General features: G+C 39.9%; 1 protein-coding gene across 1 annotated transcript in view; it reads right to left on the bottom strand.

Annotated features, from left to right (window-relative positions):
* abr (ABR activator of RhoGEF and GTPase) overlaps positions 1 to 17,311 on the bottom strand; it is a 131,964-nt gene extending 114,653 nt beyond the window's left edge. Inside the window, exon 1 of the mRNA XM_034606025.1 lies at positions 16,348 to 17,311. Coding sequence (XP_034461916.1) covers positions 16,348 to 17,116 — 769 coding nt within the window. The 5' untranslated portion in view covers positions 17,117 to 17,311. The remainder of the gene's footprint in view (positions 1 to 16,347) is intronic.
* Between the last annotated feature and the right edge of the window lie 1,546 nt (positions 17,312 to 18,857).

The raw sequence follows: 18,857 nt of genomic DNA, 5'->3' as shown, positions 1-18,857 counted from the left end.
TGGAGCGAAAACAGAATTCACAAATATACAAATTATTTAAGCTAACTGAAATCATTCCTGACAAAGAGAGAGGACCGAACTGGTCATCACCAGAAAGTAGAATTACACATCCACTGTTGTTGTTATTGGTACCAGGTTATATGTTAGCTATAGAATGAGAAACAAAGTGCAATACAGAAATGCTAAATATGGATTTAAGGTTCATTTAGATACAGTTTCACTATTTGTACGTATAAAGACCTTTTATGTTTTATAATTATGTATAATTCTTTGGGATATTTTTTATATATATATATAGAAAAAAGATAGAAAAAAGATCCCAAAGAATTATACATAATTTCTATATTAAGACGGAGTATTTTCGGGCCATGTTTATTCATACATTCACCAGTCTTTTGTCTACGTTTAAAATTAGGAATATGAAGGACGTTGATAAATTATACTTCCATCACAAATAACACATCACAAGATGTAAACAATGACTTTTTGTGACTTTATTCTCATAATGCTCAGATTTTTTCTCAAATTTGTTTTCCTTCAACATAGCCCTAATACTCGTACTATATAAAAAATATATTTTTTGTCAATATTTGTTTTTATTTATAAATACATACATTTAACATGTATATATAAATAGCGATATATAGGTTAATATATCAGATGATTTAGAAATATATTTACTTATATAACCAATATTTATGTCCATAACAGTCAAAACCAGGTAAATCGTCACTTCCACCTGGGCGGGGAACTCTCTCTTGGAGAGATAGACAAACTCTTGCTGCATGTTTTTTCCCGAACACATTGTTTTGTGTCTGTGGATTGGGGGGAGATGGCAGCAGGGACAAGCAATGACTATGCATTATTAAAAAGCCCTGAGTGCACTGGTGATGAATGTCTGTCTGTTAAATGTCTGAAAACATCTGGGGGTGTTTATTTATTTATTTAATTATTTGTTAATTTGTTTTTATTGTTATCGACTGCTTTAATAAAACAAAAATTAAAAAGGCAAACGGGGTGAAAGGCCCCTTGGGTTATGTTTTTCTTTGTCTTAACATAAGTCATTGTCATATTCACTGTGTGCACATACACAAGCCTCATCTGTGAAAATGTGTGTTATAGTCATTTATGCAGCAATTAATTAACTGTGATTCTCTCATACTTAAGTCATCAAGCTTTTTATCCAGTTCATGAACGTCCGTGTCTGTGCCTCACAGCATGTGCTCCGGCAGGCAACACCCCCTCTCACCTCATTTAACCCAAGATCTTCCCCCAAAACCCCAACATCCATTTATGTGAATCGGCCCTGTGCAACTTTGTAGCCAACCACTGTGACATTTGAGTGTGAGTGTGTGTGAGACACAGAAGAGCCATAGACAGAGAGAGTATTCATCCCACGCCAACTGAATTCACTTTGATCTATTGAGGTCAATGTGAAAATCATCCAAATCATGCTGGGATTAGACAGACACCAGATAGGGATACTGTACCTGCCCCTCCTCACCCACATGCACGCACCCGCATGCACGCATGCACTCATGCACGCATGCACGCACACACACACAAAAACATTTAATGTGTAACTTGTTCTTTTTGCTTATCATTCGTAATCATTTCTTGCCTTTCTTCATTTTACTCTATTTCACAAATAAAAACATTCACTGGGAGCTTGTCTGCCATTAAGAAAAATACCACAAAACCACAAAGACTATTCCTTTTCTGTCCACATGCAACTGACTGATTTCATCAACTGCCTTTAAAGCTGCCATCAGCTTAAATTAAACAGTGCCTTATACACACAAAAACCATGAACAAAGTGAACAGGCAGCACAGTGAAGGTCCTGAAGGTGTCTAAATAAAGAACTACTGCACTCTAGTGTTTAATATCTGCCAGCACAAGTGCAGGAGCTCATGAAAAGATAGTCTTCACCTGCCAACAGACCTTTTTATTTTTATTTATCACCTCACTGTTTATTTTAATGTGAGCTCTCATCATACCCACTTAAATAACTGGATTACACTGCAGTAGCCAACTGTTTTTACTGAGCTCAGTAAATCTAGTTTTTCTCATCATGCACCTGCAACATGGAATAACATTAATTAACACTAATTTTTATCCTAAGGTCAATTAAAGTTTTAAATCTCCCCTTATTTTACCTCCTGGTCTTGTTTTAGTTGATTCATTTGCTTTAAATTAAATTGTATTTACTGTATCATTCTTTTTACTTGTGCTTATGCTAGTTTGAAAATGTCTCTTCTTGGTGTCTTGGAACATTTTGTACGTTTTCTGTATTCGCCTATACTTTAAATGAGGTCTCAATGTATTGCTGAGTTAAAATAAAGGTTGAAGGAATAAATGAATGAGTTATTCCACTTTAATCACAGAGTGAGAAGTACTCTGGCCCAGTAAACTGAACTGAATGTTCAAAATTGGTGGCATGCTCCTTTACCATTACACAAAAAAAGGAATTAAACAGATTATGGGGAAACAAGTCCACACTAAGACCCAACAGTAGATTATTGCTCAAGCTTAAATAATTTAAAAGCTCAAGACAGAGTACAAATACAACACAGCAAAACTGTAATACTACTTAATATTATTATCCATGTCCACATGAGGGTGCCGTAAACACAATCCCTCTGGAGCCCCTCCAGCTGTAGTGAGCTCTCACTAGCATTACATCACATGAAGAACCATTCACCTGTTTAGCTTTTGGTCCGAAACGATGCGGTGGCAGAGGGAAAAAAAGAAACCTGCAGCATTCTCTGGAGGTCTGAGGAATAATACTCAGGTTTTCAACTAATTTAACTGTGCAATAATCATTTTCCATCTGTGCAACTTGAATATCATGGGTGATACTGCTACATTTATATTTTGTTTACATAGTACATATTTCTATTTCCTGCAGGTTATTACTATTTATTACCTGCACAGAGTGTGTATTTCATTATTCCATTTTTGCTACTGTAACATAGTAAATCTATATATTTTTCTCTTACATCTGATCAATTATAATATATCAAAATGTATGGATAGTCTCTATTAAGAGACATTTATGCATCACAGTCAGTTGTAACACATTTTTACATCTTCACATGACAACACCCTCCTTATCTCAACTGAGAGGCAGCATAAACCAACAGGTGACTGCTAGCTGCCACAGACAAGAAAACTATAAACGTAAAAGTCACCAGAACCATGCAACACTCTCCTCTTCATACTGAAACCATTAGTAAAACGAAACATCAAGTATGAGGAATTCAATAAAGCGTGGGCAGGGAGAGTTGCACAATTAGTGTGGCTGAAGAACAAAGGCTGATTGAGTGAGCCAACAGCATTGTGTTGCATTGCTCTCAGTTCATTTGCCAATAACTCTCAAATATAAAGGGTAACAGCAACCACCCGTGTCTGGTCTTATGAGGAAATCCTTCCACCCTGAGAAAACGGATTGAACTCAATGGAAAAAGACTTTCTTATTGAGTGATCTTACTTTAAATGTAATGCTGTTTATACTTATAAAACCTATACCTGCACACTCTGTGTAGCTGCTTCTTTCATCACACAGAACGACAGTTGACACCCACAGCAGGAGCTCCTGTGACCTGAAACCCTAACGCTTCTTTCCTTTCTCTGACACCGACACTGACTGATAACCAGTTAGCAAGCGCTCCCATCCAGACTGTCTTAGGACAAAGTTATTTAGTACAATATTATTATTAGAGCAGCATAACTAGAAAGCACAAAATGTTTTCTATAGTACATTTAAAATCGGTTTTACGTCCATCTTGCAATAAGAGGAAGTGGAAGTGAAAGTGGTGAGCGTAACAGAGGATTTCCTCAAGATTATGATCACACCACTCCGTGACAGAGAACTGAGAATACCTTTGTGTTTAAACGGTTTTTATCTGCTTCAGTGAAGGCCTATTTCTCATCAATTCCCCAGCGTGAGGCCGACTACAGAAATAGCTTCCTTGAGAGCGACACAGATGGAAACTTGTGCCAAAAACATGGCAAAGAATGGATGTGTTGTGGTGCTGAGAAGAAATACCTCCATGTTGGGCAGCTGATGATATAACAACTACACATACAAAAATAAGCATCAGACCCATGAAGTGTGCCTTTCTATTTGTTACAATGAGCTTTCTAAGCAAATGTCAGCTTCAGCCTCCTTCATGAAATAATAGGAAACAGCTAAAATATCATATAATACACTATACAGCCAGGCTTGTCACTAAATCTATGATTTAGCTTCTCTTCATCGGCTTCCAGTAAATTTTTGATTTGATTTTAGGATTTACAGACTTTAAAGACACGTTTTCTCGATGTGCTTTCTCCTATTATTTTAAACATTTTAGAATGTTTGATGTTATCTTGTTGGTACTCTTTTCTCATCTGTAACATATATTATTTCTGTATCGGTGCTCTGATGCAGTGTGATCTTCAAATTCTTTTGAATTGTTTCCTATTGTTTGCCTTCAACATTTCATTTTTAACTAGTAAAGTACCTTGTGAGTTTATTATTATTTCTCAACATTACCCACATGGACAAAACAAAAAACCCACAAGTATATATTAAACAAAACAAGATGAAAAAACAAAACAAACAGCAACACAAACAAGCTCAACCTCAGTATCCTCATATCTGATCAACCTATATACCAATTATACTGTATAATATACACTGAAAAATATAAAAGTATTCAGCCTTCACTGTTAATTCATATTACATATTTATTTGTTCTTATTAAGTCACTGTCTTTGTAATAAGTATATACTATTTTAACATTGTGCATTTATTTTGTAATTCTGTATGTTCTGCCTTTTATTACTTATTTATCTACATTATTTTTGCTTCTCTGGAGCTTCCCTGCTAAAGTTTTTCACACAGTTAAAGTTGTTAACTAGTGTGACAATAAACCTCTTGAAAATAGAAACATATGTCTAAAAATCAGCAGATGACCAGAAGAATACGTCACTAACTGCGTTCAGCTTCCTCATGCAACACATGATCTAAAAGCTATATATAACTGTTAGAAAACGTGACAAATACTTAAATTATGTATAAAACTATCGATGTGGAAATTGTTTCTACTTTTTTCTGTTGTACAACAAGCTGCGACAAGTTTACAGTTGGCTGCTGCAATTGCATTCATTATCATCTCATTACGAAGCTCTCACGCTTTGTTAATGAGCTCAATTAGGTTTTAGAAAACTGAAATTGAATGAATTAGAGCGTGACAGAAACATTGGTAAAATATTTTGATTAAACTAGCCTTCATTTGCATTTCAGACAGTGTAACAAGTTTGACTTCAACCTTACCAGAACTACATCATATGAAATTGTAAAACAATTATATAAAGGTTTATAGTATTTACATTTTCAATAAAATGTTGTAATTTTGGTTTCAAAAGCTCTTTCTTCTTTACTGTTTTTTAATGTCATTTTGTACATTTATGAAAGTGGTGTTGTTGTCTCCGCCCTCTTATTTTTCAACCAATCACATGCCTCAACTGTCAGTTTGTTAGCTAAGCCAGGGTTGTGAGCTTGATTTAATACTCAGCAACAAAAGTGAAGAGACAATGTTAAATTCTAGAGGCAAACATTAGCTGGCTCATTCTTTTATTATTATTTTGTTAAATGTCAGGTTGGTAAGTTATTTCAGAAACACAATATATCTTATTTGTTTAAATCCTCTTCATGACCCAATAGTCATCGGTAAATAAACTTGTAAGAAAAAAATGGAAAAAAGACGGTCGCAGGACTTTTTTTTTTTACATGACCTACGGGTAAAATCCGGAGAATTGGCTACGGAGTTTACCGGCAGTCTGCCTTTCAGACATGCACAACACAGCAGGAGGTTCTCTGCACGGACGCGTTGACAACTGCAACAAATCCTCTGCATAATTCAGGCGAGAGGTGGAGCAGCCGGGTGCAGCAGTCAGAGACGGGAAGCGACGTATTTACCTCCGCTGCCGAGATCACGTGATCATGTTTACAGCACCCCGACACCGTGGTCAACTCTTATCGCCACAAACTCTCTTGACTTCTTCGTCAGAGTCTTCTACGTGTACGACGCCGCTTTTTCCCCAGGAGATATTTGTTTTCTTTTTTGGGGTCTGTCGAGTGTTGGAAGCGCCATCAACCCCCCCACTTGCTCGCGGTGAATCCATCGGGTGATCCACTGCTGAGTTCACACATCGAATTCTCCTGGAAATCTACGGAGATTATACTTGGTCAGGCAGATAAAGTCTGTAAAAACTACGGAGCGTCTCACTAGATTTTCCAGGATTACCAACCCTAACTTTACTTTAGATATTTTACACAGTTATTTATTTCCTTAACTATTTTATTGACTGAATTTGATGTCCTTTAGGGTTCCATACAGGGATGTGTAATATGAATTGATATGTGGCCATGCACACACATCAATAGTGTAGCTGAGAAAAATGCAGGACTCCACACACACACACACACACACACACACACACACACACACACACACACACACACACACACACACACACACACACACACACACACACACACACACACACACACACACACACACACACACACACACACCTCACTGTTGTTTCCATGGCAGCCAAAGTCACACAGGCAGAAAGACATTTTATCTAAATGTCAATAAAAAGGAAAGAATGCATGTATGCGCCTGCAAACAAGCTGAGTATTACATCTATAAAATTTTGAAATGGCAGATAGCAAAGCATAAATGAAGTGCTTGTCTTCCAGAGAGACTTTCCAAAACTGAGGCTGTGAAAAAACTAATTTTATACAACAAATAAATATTAACCACAGTTTTAGCAGAGAAAAATCTCTTAGAAAAATCTAAACTGGAACACATGGAACAGGACGAAGTGAGTCTACTCCACTACTCCCAATCTGGAGGCCAGTGGAGGGTAGTGGTGGAGATATCTTTGCCTTAAATGTATTTTCCATATACTGTCAATACAAGCCTGGTAGCTAATATGATTTCCCATCATTTCTGTTGAATACAAATAGAAACAGAGTTAATTCAACGTAACTTTCAAGTTTCACTTAGCGGGGCTGTTTGAATCAGTTAACTGGCAGGAAACCACTTCTGTCAGACGCCCCTTTATCTTGAATCTGCTCATCTCAACTTGACTTGAAGTATGAGGCTTTCACATGAAGAAATTAGTTTCCTTTTCCTGTGCTTCTGTGCTCCCCCGGGTATTATAATCCTCTCTCCAAGCCAAAATGTGTAGGGAAGCCAGTGTGTGAGACACTCTCAGTTTGTTTGTTTAGCCTTATACACAATTGGTTGACTCAGGGCAAGAGAGGGTGAGTGAGGGGGCATTCCAGCTCAGCTTTGTCTCCAGGGAGGTAAGAACAGTATAGCAGGGGGGTTTTGTCAGTGGATGGAGCATACTTTGTTTCTAGAGGTGACCATTACCTTGAATCACCCAGTGCTCTTTCCCTGCTCCACTTGATGTGAAAACACACCCAGCATAACTCCGTCCCTAATCATGAACCCCTGGGAGGTCCACGCCTTTGTTGATTGTCGGGATGAATAAACACTCCTGTACAAAGGGCAGTGTGTCCCATGAACTGTAAGTCTACATCCATACTACCATGTTTGAAAATGGCATTTTCCAACTAAAATGATCTCCGTCCACAGAAGCATTTTGGCTCTGTATCCGATTTAATCCCCGTCCACTCTAACAAGCCTGAAAACACATATCCCCAGACCACTCATGGCACTAGGCATGCGCATGCTGATAGATTATCCATTCTGAGCTTTACACTGTTGTTTTTCATGTGACAGAAGCCTGACGAATCAGCGAAGGCTACACCGTGACAGAAAAGATCAACTGCTCGTCCAGACTAAAACAAAGCCCTGGAGTTTTCAAATTACAACGGGACCAGCTGTCTATAAAACTAGAGTAGTGTGGACGCGAGTCGTATCTGTAGCAGAGTTGATACGTTTTCAAGCAAAAACACAGTGGTGTGGATATAGCCTAAGATGGTGGAAAACCAGGAACAGTTAACTAAGCTGCCCTTTTATGGCCTTGAGTTCATATTGTTGTCAGGACCAGATTTAACTGCACTACAGTAATGAAACCACTATATTTACAATATGCATTTAGTTATTTCTCTGTTTTATTCAGTGACTTCCTGGGTTCCTATGATTAGATGTAGCCATGAATGACACTGAGAAACAAAGCTGAACAGTCGAGAATTTGATGCACATACTGCATCATGTTCAGAAGCATTTAGCATCATGCACTTTTCTTATTCACATATTTGCACCTCTTTCTATTTCTGTCTCCAAGTCCTAGCCTTGCATTTCACACCTCTGATGTGGAACTCAGGTCACAGCCTCCGCACAAACAAAATTAACCGACTCCTGCATGATAAACAAGCAGTGATGCTGCAGAACCCACATCTCTTCATCACACCCTGCCTGACTCCTTGAACAACCGTGACGACACTTTCATCACCAAGGTAACGCAGGGACAAGTAACACCACTAATGCTATTTTAGTTTTGAAGATTTAAAGCCACCGCTCCTTTGGCTGCCTTCACTTTGAAGAGATTTTAGATTTAAAGAATGAAGAAGGAGGTTATTTCTAAAAACTCAAACATTATTTTCTAGCTCAGAATGATGACACATTGTTCGTGGAGAATATGAAATGGAATCACTGGATAGATGCATAATCACAGTGAAAAGGTTTTCCAAAAGGGCCAATAAATTAAAGTAAAACTGCTACAGAATTATGATCCAAGGTAATCTATCACAACCTCAAATACAAGACAAATACAGTATTAGTTAATAATTAATATTTTAATTATCAATTCATCTTCTTTATTCTCGATTAAAGATCCTCAAAGGAACTTTTCATTTTTGTCAATTTTGGCACCTCTGTGGACAAAAGCAGTAGTGTTTCCACTGTCACCTGTCCTAAAAACCTCGGTTCAGACAGCATGTGCATTCATTTTGGAAGTAGTGACAAAAGGATACATGTAGTGAGTTCAGGACACATACCAAGAAAACACTGTGACACCGCAGCTCCCTTTAGATTGTTTTTACTGTAATGATATAACATAACAAGGACTGCAACCACTGTATCGCTCAGCTCCAAATGCAGACTGAGAGCGAATCCTGGGTGCACGGAGCAGAGCGCGACAAGAGGGGGTCAAAGATCAAAATACTCACATAACAATGAAGATACTTTGAACCCATTTGTCAATAAAGACAATCTCCTAACAATAGTGGATCTGTCTGCATGTCTTAGAGTTGGCTGGACTATCAAACCACACCATTACACACAGCTGTTTGCAGGAAGCAGAGCGATGAGGTAATGTATCGTAATTCAGGATCTCATCCATCTTGTTTGTAAGAGACATGGAGCTGGCAAGAAACAAACTTGGGAGTGCTGGTCTGCACAGGTTAGCATTTTACCTAGCGTGTAGCCTGGCTCACTCCCCCCTTCTGTTTCATCTCCCTCCACCTAAACAAAGGCTTTTCCAGCCCGAGTGTCATAAATAGTTGCCCTGACTTAGTGGGGAATCAGTCCCGGCGACAGACATTGAGAATAGTTTATAGAAAAAGCCAATTTTCTCTGTGTTTGTCTCATTTGCTGTTGTAGTTCATAAAGAGGCAGCAATATTAAAACCAATTAATAACTCCTTGTAGGGGCTTTAATTATTGAGCCATATGAAAAGTCAAAAATACCCATCACTAAGACACACAGAGCAGCAGGTGATCTTCAATGTTTTTTTCCCCCAAGCTCCAGTCTAAGACATAATGATATCCAATATAATAATATCATATATGTAAGAAATAATAGTAAGGAAAATATTTTGCATTTTCTTTTAAAACTGCCTCAGAATTGCTGATAAATTCCCTGTTGATCAACTTACTGATTATTCAATTAATAGTTTGACTTTTAAACAATATTACAGCTGTCTACTACAGCTTTGACCCTTTCTAGATCTTTAAAAACTTAAACAACTTGATGGTTAAGAGCAAAAACAGACCAAAAAAACATGATACAGACATGCACTGAAAAAACTGCTAAAACAATAATAATAAAATACCATAAAAGAGCTGTTCAGTTGTGTTGAGTTAAAAATGGCAATTTATACTATGATGTGGCGACATACTTCTGCTCATTTAAACTGATCAATTAATTTCTTTTGGCAGTAAATTAGTATTCTCTGAACATTATGATAGAAGCCCTTTGTTTCCCTTAATGTTTCTGTGTGACCATAAGGGGGCAAACAAGCTGACAGAGCACAGACGACCATGTGGAAATAAAAGAGAAGAGTTCTGGAAGAGACTTTGCCTGATTTGTTTTTGCCGACATACTCAAGGGGACTGTCTGCCACAGAGTAAAGCCTGCCCATCACAGTAAGGCCGTGTAGTGGCTGAGCTGTCCAGTAATAATACATACCCACAGCGTATATTCTGAGGCCTCACAGCCAAAACACTATCATTCACATACAGTATAAAAGCACAAACAAGCCACTGAGCGTTAAAATGACAGCATTAAACATGACAAGCTCATAGTTTCCCTGCTCCACATGCTATTCAGCACAGGCCTGGACAAGCCCTGCGTGTCTGAGGAAGACGAGCCAACCCAGAGAAAGGGGAAGATATGTGTGTCATGCTTTACAACTACTCTCTAGCAGGGTGGCAAAAACTGGTTTCTATGCCAGTATTTTTTTTTCTCTGAGCACCTGTTGACAGAATCATTTAGTTCACATGACGTGTTATCTGCACCAACATCTCAATATCCTCATTCCAAATAACCATGTTACATTTTCATTATGTCCACAAGCATGAAAACATTAGCAGGATGACACAGCATGTGCAGCCAAGCCTGTCTGCTGAAACAGTTTAAATTTGAGGGGGGGAGGGGGGGGGGGGTATTTCCTGATCTTATGAGATAAATACTGTGAACAGCAGGAAATGAGTTGTGGTCTCAATTTGAAGCGAGAGGGAAATCATGAATGCACTAACATTTTGGTTCAGTGTTGCAACTGTCATGTGGGATGTGATAAATATCTCACCTTGAAATCCAGAAAAAAGATCTGTTCATGTACCCTTTGACTTTAACATGGCGATTCAAATGCCACTTATACACATGCTGTGTAAACATGCTGTCCACTAATTGTATGTTTTGACAGGACCTTCACTCCGTAATACCATAATGATACCTCCACTGTCCAGCAACAAAATGCTTGTTACCACAAAATATCTCTTTATGTGGATATACTCATCTTAACATGCTGCGCACAAGGTTTTCAAGAAAGCCGCTTCTGTGTAAGTTATGCAGACTTTCCACTCAAATGGAGCTCAGTAGAGCGCATACCTCACCCAAGGCCCAAAAGTCCCCTGCACCAGATTTCACACACTCAAATGTGTAAGATTTCTTGCATCAAGATCCATTCCTTGGGAAATCAGTGAAAATGTCGCACCCCATCACACAATGTTAAAGAGAATTCCTGGATCTTCTCTGACCCATACCACATCCTTCTATTGGGTTTTGTGTAGTAGTTTTAGCATAATCCGACTAACTAGCAGACAAACAGACAACAGGGATGAAAACACAACCTTCTAGGCAGAAGTGCGTGATAAACAAGGTGTTAAATAAAGCAGTGTGTTCGAGGTAAGAGGAACATGAAACAGTCTCAGCTTGGACATCCTGTTGGCAAAATAAAACTTAAGAGTTTACAGCTTTAAATTGACTGACCCAATACAGTTAAGGTAAATGGTCATATTTATGTTGCCCACTAAAACTTAAGTAGCAGTTAAATCATGAGACAATCAGGTTTAATAAAACAGCTGAAGTAAAAATAGATTTTTTTATAAAGTTTCTGAGGGCTAAAAATATTTTGAACTGATATGTATCCATTGAAATGCTTTAAATAACTAGGATAACTGAAAACTGGTCCAGTCATCATTCCTAATTGCAGTCTGCTGCATGTTGGCATGACTGACGCACCTAATCTAAAACAAAAACACCACCAGGGAAAACGATTGGTATTGTTATTGCTACTTTTCAGACTTGCTCTATGAGGTTGTCAACGACAACAAAATCATTAATGAAACAACACAAAGCTTATTGCAATGGTCTTGCAATAAGCAGTGGATGAGTGCAGGATGTTGGATTAGCCTCCAACACTTTGCAGTGAATCAGAGGTGAATCAGGGACTACACAGAGACCTATGGTGTCACACTCGCATGACCCGATGGATGACCCCTTCCCAGAAAACGCACGTTACACAAAGCCACCAACATGAGCAAGACCCCTGGCATGAGCACACTGCTGGTGTGCGAGTGTGCAGACAGAAGGCCCCCCCCATAAAAATGCCTCTAGGTCTTCCCACAGTTCCACACACCCTCCATTGTTTTTATCTAGGAACAAGACTTTCCACTGATTCTCTCAGCTGTCAGAGCAAAACATCAATATCCTGTTGGACATTAAAGAGGGAACAGACTGAGAGACTAACAGTAAGTGTTTATCCTTACTGACCCACAGTCAGTAAGAGGAAGAGCAACATTCATTTAGAGGACATTACCCACGTTTGTATCTCTGTGATAAAGTACAGCATTTCAACAAAGGTGTTTCATTTCCTCATATTTCCATGAAGAAAATCACTTGAGTGTCACTGCACTGGTGTCAGGTTGAGGCTGATACTTCTTGGTCTTAATATTAAAACCTTTCAACTTTAAGGCTACATACACACTAATAGGTTTTCGTTTGAAAATGGCGTTTTCCATTATCCATGTTGCATTCTACACTGATAGCCGAGGCTAATGCCAGTTGTTTTCTTCAGAAGGGGGTCATGTAATATGAACCTGCTGAATCAGCAAAGGCTACATCATGACAGAAAAGACAAAATCGGTTGTTAGTGTCGATGTCATCGTTTCCAAACCTCTCCGTTTCTGCCCGTCCAGACTAAAACACAGCCCCAGAGTGTTCGGACTAAAACTGGGCCTGCAGCAATATTTTAAATCTCCGTTTTAGCAGCTCTAACACTCTGCAGTTTTCAAACGAAAACATAATAGTGTGGATGTCGCCTAAGAAATATATTTCAGACCAATGAAGTACCAGTAAATCACTTTTGTTTCCAATAAATTAAATCAACTAAATAAAACTATGAGCTAATAAAATGATACAATCTCCATTCATTTCCCTTTTGATTGGATCGAAAAGTACTGAAGCAGATCTACAATCGGATTTACAACCCAAGGCCACTTGAGAAAAAAATACCTTGATCCTTAAAGTGTAGCTTTTCACAGACTGGTCTGGCCATGTTTTTTTGTGTACATCCATTCCCTGTATTAGTTAATCAATCAAATAAATTGTGTTTTCCTCAAAGAAAAGTATTGCATGAACAATAGTGCTCAACATAACAGGATCTATTTTATTTTTATACTTATATCGTATCGAAGTCTACAATGTTGGTATCGTGATAACTCTTGAGCTAACAACCTGTTCTAATCACAAGTAATAAGACACTGTGTTAATGGACGGGGACAGACAGGGTCACGAGGATGTGACAAAAAAAATGTTTTCTTCCTCAATCTATTTTAACGTTCAAATTAGACATTCATTCCTGACTCATGACGTGCGGAGGACAGTCTCTGTAAATGCTGCCCCACTTCTTTGAGGAAGTGACTGCCTACTGCATTTGCCTCCACATTAACCCCATTAAGATACCAAAACCACACACCGCTGCAAATCAGTGGAGAGCAGACCTTTACTTTGGCTCCATATTGTTAAGACTACTCATGATGAGCCCACAACTGGGACCAACGATAGGTCAACGTTCTGGTAAATACGAAGCTAGAGCCAAGAGAAGGTTAGCTTAGCTTAGTGCACACTGGGGGAAGTGTGCCAGACTACTTTTTGACCAGGAACGGTCACTGGAGTCTTACTTCTTCTCAGTCAAAACTGAATCACAAAACAAGACATGGTATGGCCCAGTAACCCCCCCAAAAAACCACAACAAACTACACTTAGTATTAAACAAACACATTAGTGAGCTTTAGAGTTCCTAGAAGGCATATTCTGTTGCCGTCACACAGAGTAAGTAACTGTTTCCCTCTGCTTCTACTCTTTAAGCAAAGCTAACTGATGGTGCTAGCTTTACATTTACCATCTTCTCCTCTCATGAGTGCAGCTGTGGCTCAGGAGGTCGAGTGAGTCATCCAATAAGTCAGTGGTTCAACTCCTGGCTCCTCCAAACATCTTCTATCTGTGGGCAAGATGCTGAACCAGTGTGGAGATTTAACTATGCACTGTATGAATCAGTGTTTAATGTTAAGCACTTTGAGTGGTTGCTTAAACCAGTAAAGCTCTTAAGAAATACAGTTCAGTTCGCATCTAACCATTTCCTAAAATGTTGACTTTTGCTTTACGGCACTTTCTATCTTATTAGTGAGCTTTTTACATGTAAAGTTGAACTGAACTTATATTAACATTTCACCTGTGTCAGATTTTAAAGAAATAAAAAATCTGCGTTGCTCTATCCATCATGTTGGCTGTCATGTTGATCATACAAGAATCCTTACACTAAGAAAAAGCAGCAGTAAGCTAGCCAGGGTCTTTGGGCTTCAACAATTACCCCAAACATTATTTCTACTGTTGAGATTTTTCTGTGATGAACATTTCATATTTACAGTGCATTTGGAAAGTATTCAGACTCATTGGAATCTTTCACATTTTTTTATGTTGCAGCCATATGCTGAAATAACAACGAAAATACATGTTTCCCCTCATCAAACTGCATTCAGTACTCCATAACGAGCAAAACAATTAAAAAATATTTCGGACCTTTTGCTATGACCCGTATAATTGACCTAATCTTTGAGATGATTCTACACCCTGACACCTTGGCTGGATTCAACCTGTCGTAACTTCAACTCAGTTGAAATTATCTGGAAAGACGCACATCAGCTGGTCGCTCAACTGAACAGACTATGTATATCAGAGTAAAAACCGAGTCATGAGGTCAGAGGAACTGCCTGCAGACCTCAGAGACAGGATTGTATGGAGGCACAGATCTAGGGAAGGCTGGGGAAATCTAGTTTATGGCAAACTACAATAGATGCAGGTGGTATCAGGTACTGTATGTATCAAAACACTGGGTTTTCTCTCTATGAAAATGCTGGTTCAGGTGAATTAGCACCAACACTCAACTACTTTGCAGTTCCACAACAGACTTCTTAATTTGTGTCGCTAATCTTTATCAACACTCTGGACTCAGACATCAAACCCCTTGTCCCCATAGAGCAGGATCACGGATACACGACTGTCGACCACTTCACACAATGAAAATACACTCTTATGCAATGGCATGAGTTGTGTTTTCACTATGAAACCAAAAGCCCATAGACAGAATGACTTGGCCCCCAGTCTGAGGAAAACGGCTAATCCATCTGCTGAAAAAACAAATACAATGTGAAACCACTGCACTTCATCTCACTTTAGTCGTTTACTTTCCTGTTTAGCCTCAACTTGAAACTGGCTGGGCTTCTGCAAACTTTGTGGTAAGAGGTGTTAGATCCCTTAAGTCAAGTCTGATTATACTCTTACACGACAGCACTAATTATCTTGTAGGTCTGGTTGGTCCTGAGCCAGACTTTAGGCAGGGTCTCTTTTTGTTTGATGATGTCTACTGGTTAGTCAGGAGAGGTAGAAGCAAGAGACAGAAACAAAAAAATCAAATATAAACACAGTTGGTGTATTCCAAGCGAGGCTGACCCCAAATCTTGTTTGTCTGTTTACACTGGGGCGACCGGAGGCAAACGAAATGCTTGGATTGGCTGATAAAAAACATTCTGTGAAAACATGACATATTCAGTGAATCTGGAATAAGCGTCCACGTGTGATGGATAATGTAAGTGTGCAAGTTCCCCAATTCATAAACTGAATTAGCAGGGGTGGATCCAGTGGTGGGGCAAGAGGGGCGCTGGCCCCAGCTGAAATCTGGTTGGCCCGTAAAGTCCCCCTGTCCTGTCAGTAGTCGTTTTTTAAATAAACTAGTCACTTACTAACAATACATATGACAACTTCTTTTTTTTTTTGAAAAACACAATGTGCTTGAACAAGGAACCATTTTTTAAAAACCTATTCAAGTGTGGCAATTGTGGCCCCTTCATGGCCCTTGATTTAGTGGGTATCCTAGATCAACCACTGTGTATTACAGAAGCTGACTCAACCTTTTACTGAGTAAAATGAATGCATTGATTTTCCTGCAGTTATGATCTGTCCATCACACCATGTCTTCATATTTCCTTGTCTCTTATCATTGACAGTACATAGCAGCAGTGTTGGTGTTGACATTACCTGCAGAAGAGGAGTCTTCATGGTCGGAGCTGAGGTATCCATCACTCCTCCTGTCCGGGGTGCTGCATCCGGAGCCCAGGGAGGCTCTGCGTTGAACGTGCGGGAGGGACGGGGACATCTTGCCCTCTTCGCCGGAGTCCAAGTCCCTGCTGAGGCGGAAAGGCCGTCGGGTGTCCCGGTGGGAGCCCTGACCGTCCTTGTGACCGCTCTTAGGTGCCAACAAGTTATTCCTCACGAAATTCTCATTCAGCTCCGCGTCCTCATACTCTTTGTCGCTGCTCTCCTCGTTGTCTCTCGGCGGGGGCACAGGGGCACAGGGACCCTTGCTGGCTCTCTGTGGCGGGACCGGGATGGGGACGGGCTTGCCCTTCTTGCCAATGAACCTGCTCCGCTCGTGGCCGAAGGGTCCGTAGACCCCCGCGGTGTTACCTGCAGCCGGGAGCTTCAAGCCCCCGTCGCCCTCGTCGTCCCGCCGCAGCGGCTTCCTAACATCCCCCGGGTTGTGGAGGACAAACGTGTCCGAGTTAGAGTTTTCATCTTTCCCCTGAAACCTCTGCGCCTCGGTTCTCCTCTGCCGGGACACGGTGGTCTGCAGGTAGATCACCTTGAATTTCTCCTCCGCCAGAGCCTTCTGCAGCCGCTTCAGGTTGGACTTAGACGCCTCCAGCTCCGACTCGATGTCCTCCACAGACGTCAGGTCCATGCGAGGCACTTCTCCGTCGGGGAATTCATTCTTCCAGTGTTTGGCGAATTCCTCCTGTTCCCACATGTCCGGGTGTTGACGGCGGGCTGCGAGTCAGCCGCGGTGCGCTGAGGAGACGGTCCGGAGGAGGAAGCTGGGTGTTCCGTGTCTTACCTCGGCGACTCTTTCTCTGTGTCCAGAGGAAACAGGCTGAAGATACTAACTCTGTGTGGCCATCTTCTTCCTCCCACTCATGCTGACAGCTGGCGTGTGCGTGTGCGCGGTGAGACGTGCGTGTGATGCACGTAAAACTACTTTGAAAAGTTTCCAGACTTCCTGTATCGAGACGTGCTGCCTTTGGGTGCAGCTCGGACAAGTGCGACAAACACACCTTAAAGCAGGTGCGTTTGTGTTTGGCCGGAAAAAAAACCACATTGCTGAAGGAGTTGTAACATTTGCAAATAAATATATGAATAAACTTGTCATGAATTTGAAACACCAAATGATTTATTGCAGCAGAGCTCAGGCAGGAACAGATCAGTGTCTGAATCGATTACTATACAATCTCAGCCCTGATAATAATAATAATAATAATAATAATAATAATAATAATAATAATAATAATAATAATAATAATAATAATTAAAAATAATAATAATTAATAATAATAATAATAATAAACTTTTTTTTACAAACCCAACAGTTCCCACAATAACAATTCCGACTTATTATGCACATAACTAGGAAATAGGACTTGGTTATAAACCTTAACCTCTCAGTTCAAACATAACAAATGACGATAAAGGATATCTCATATTTTAAATTTTAAACTTAAAAACTCCGACAGCACCTGAATGCAACAAGCAGTAGTGAAGTGGAAGCAGTCGATGACAGATGTTACCACAATAAACACCAGCAGGTTCCCCTCGTGCTTGAATCCATTCATCATGTCATGTGATTTTAATAGTGGTAACCTGCTGTCTACTGCTGAATTCTGTAGCTTGGTATTACTTGAATACTTTGAAAGAGTACACACCCACTGGAAGACACATTTGATGTACATATGATATCCAGTGAAGAAGGAGAACTCTAGCTGTGAGTGCAACAGAAAGACAAAGAAAACCTTGGGTGATTTCTGTATTAGGTTACACAGATCTCGTTTGTGCTATATTTCTTCTTATTTTACACTGTGGGCAGAAACCAATAGTGATTCGCCAACTTTCATCATTGCTAAACAGGTCTGCACCGTAGAAGGAGGTCAGAGGCTGTAGGTATCACTGTTCCTCCAACGGGTGGTTTTGGTGGTTTGAGAGAGAGAGAGAGAGAGAGAGACTACCTGCCATCAGGCCTCAGCAAAGGAAACAATCACCACACACCACACCACGTCACTGTATTCTATATGCATGTGTGCAGCCGTAGTGGCCACGTCATAATTTACTGTAAATGGAGACATCCTCATTCTCTTGCTGGTTTTGACAGAGGCTCTTTCATCACGGCGGGAAAAAATGTTTTCTGATAAATGTCACTCTTTCTCAGCTTTTGCCACTCACTTGATTTGAGGCACAGAAGAAAAGCACTTAGTTTGTTCTAAGTAATTCAGTATTTGTGAATTCAGCAATGGAAATTTACATCTTCCCTTGAAAACTTTAAAAGGTTATTTTTATTAAATATTATCTCTGGCACGCCCGTCTTACTCAAAGCAGTAAACCTAAACCCTGATCAGCTTAATCTCTGCAGGATCCACACAGCTGAATCCAGGTCAAATCCTGGTGAGCAGCCAAGCTGTGGACTTTCAGTAAAGTAGAGTTGTAATGCAGAAGGGAAAGTT

Source organism: Hippoglossus hippoglossus, chromosome 14 (assembly GCF_009819705.1).
Source record: "Hippoglossus hippoglossus isolate fHipHip1 chromosome 14, fHipHip1.pri, whole genome shotgun sequence".
Lineage (NCBI taxonomy): Eukaryota > Metazoa > Chordata > Actinopteri > Pleuronectiformes > Pleuronectidae > Hippoglossus > Hippoglossus hippoglossus.
Note: the sequence above shows the minus strand (reverse complement) of the source record. Positions and strands in the feature narration are given on the sequence as shown.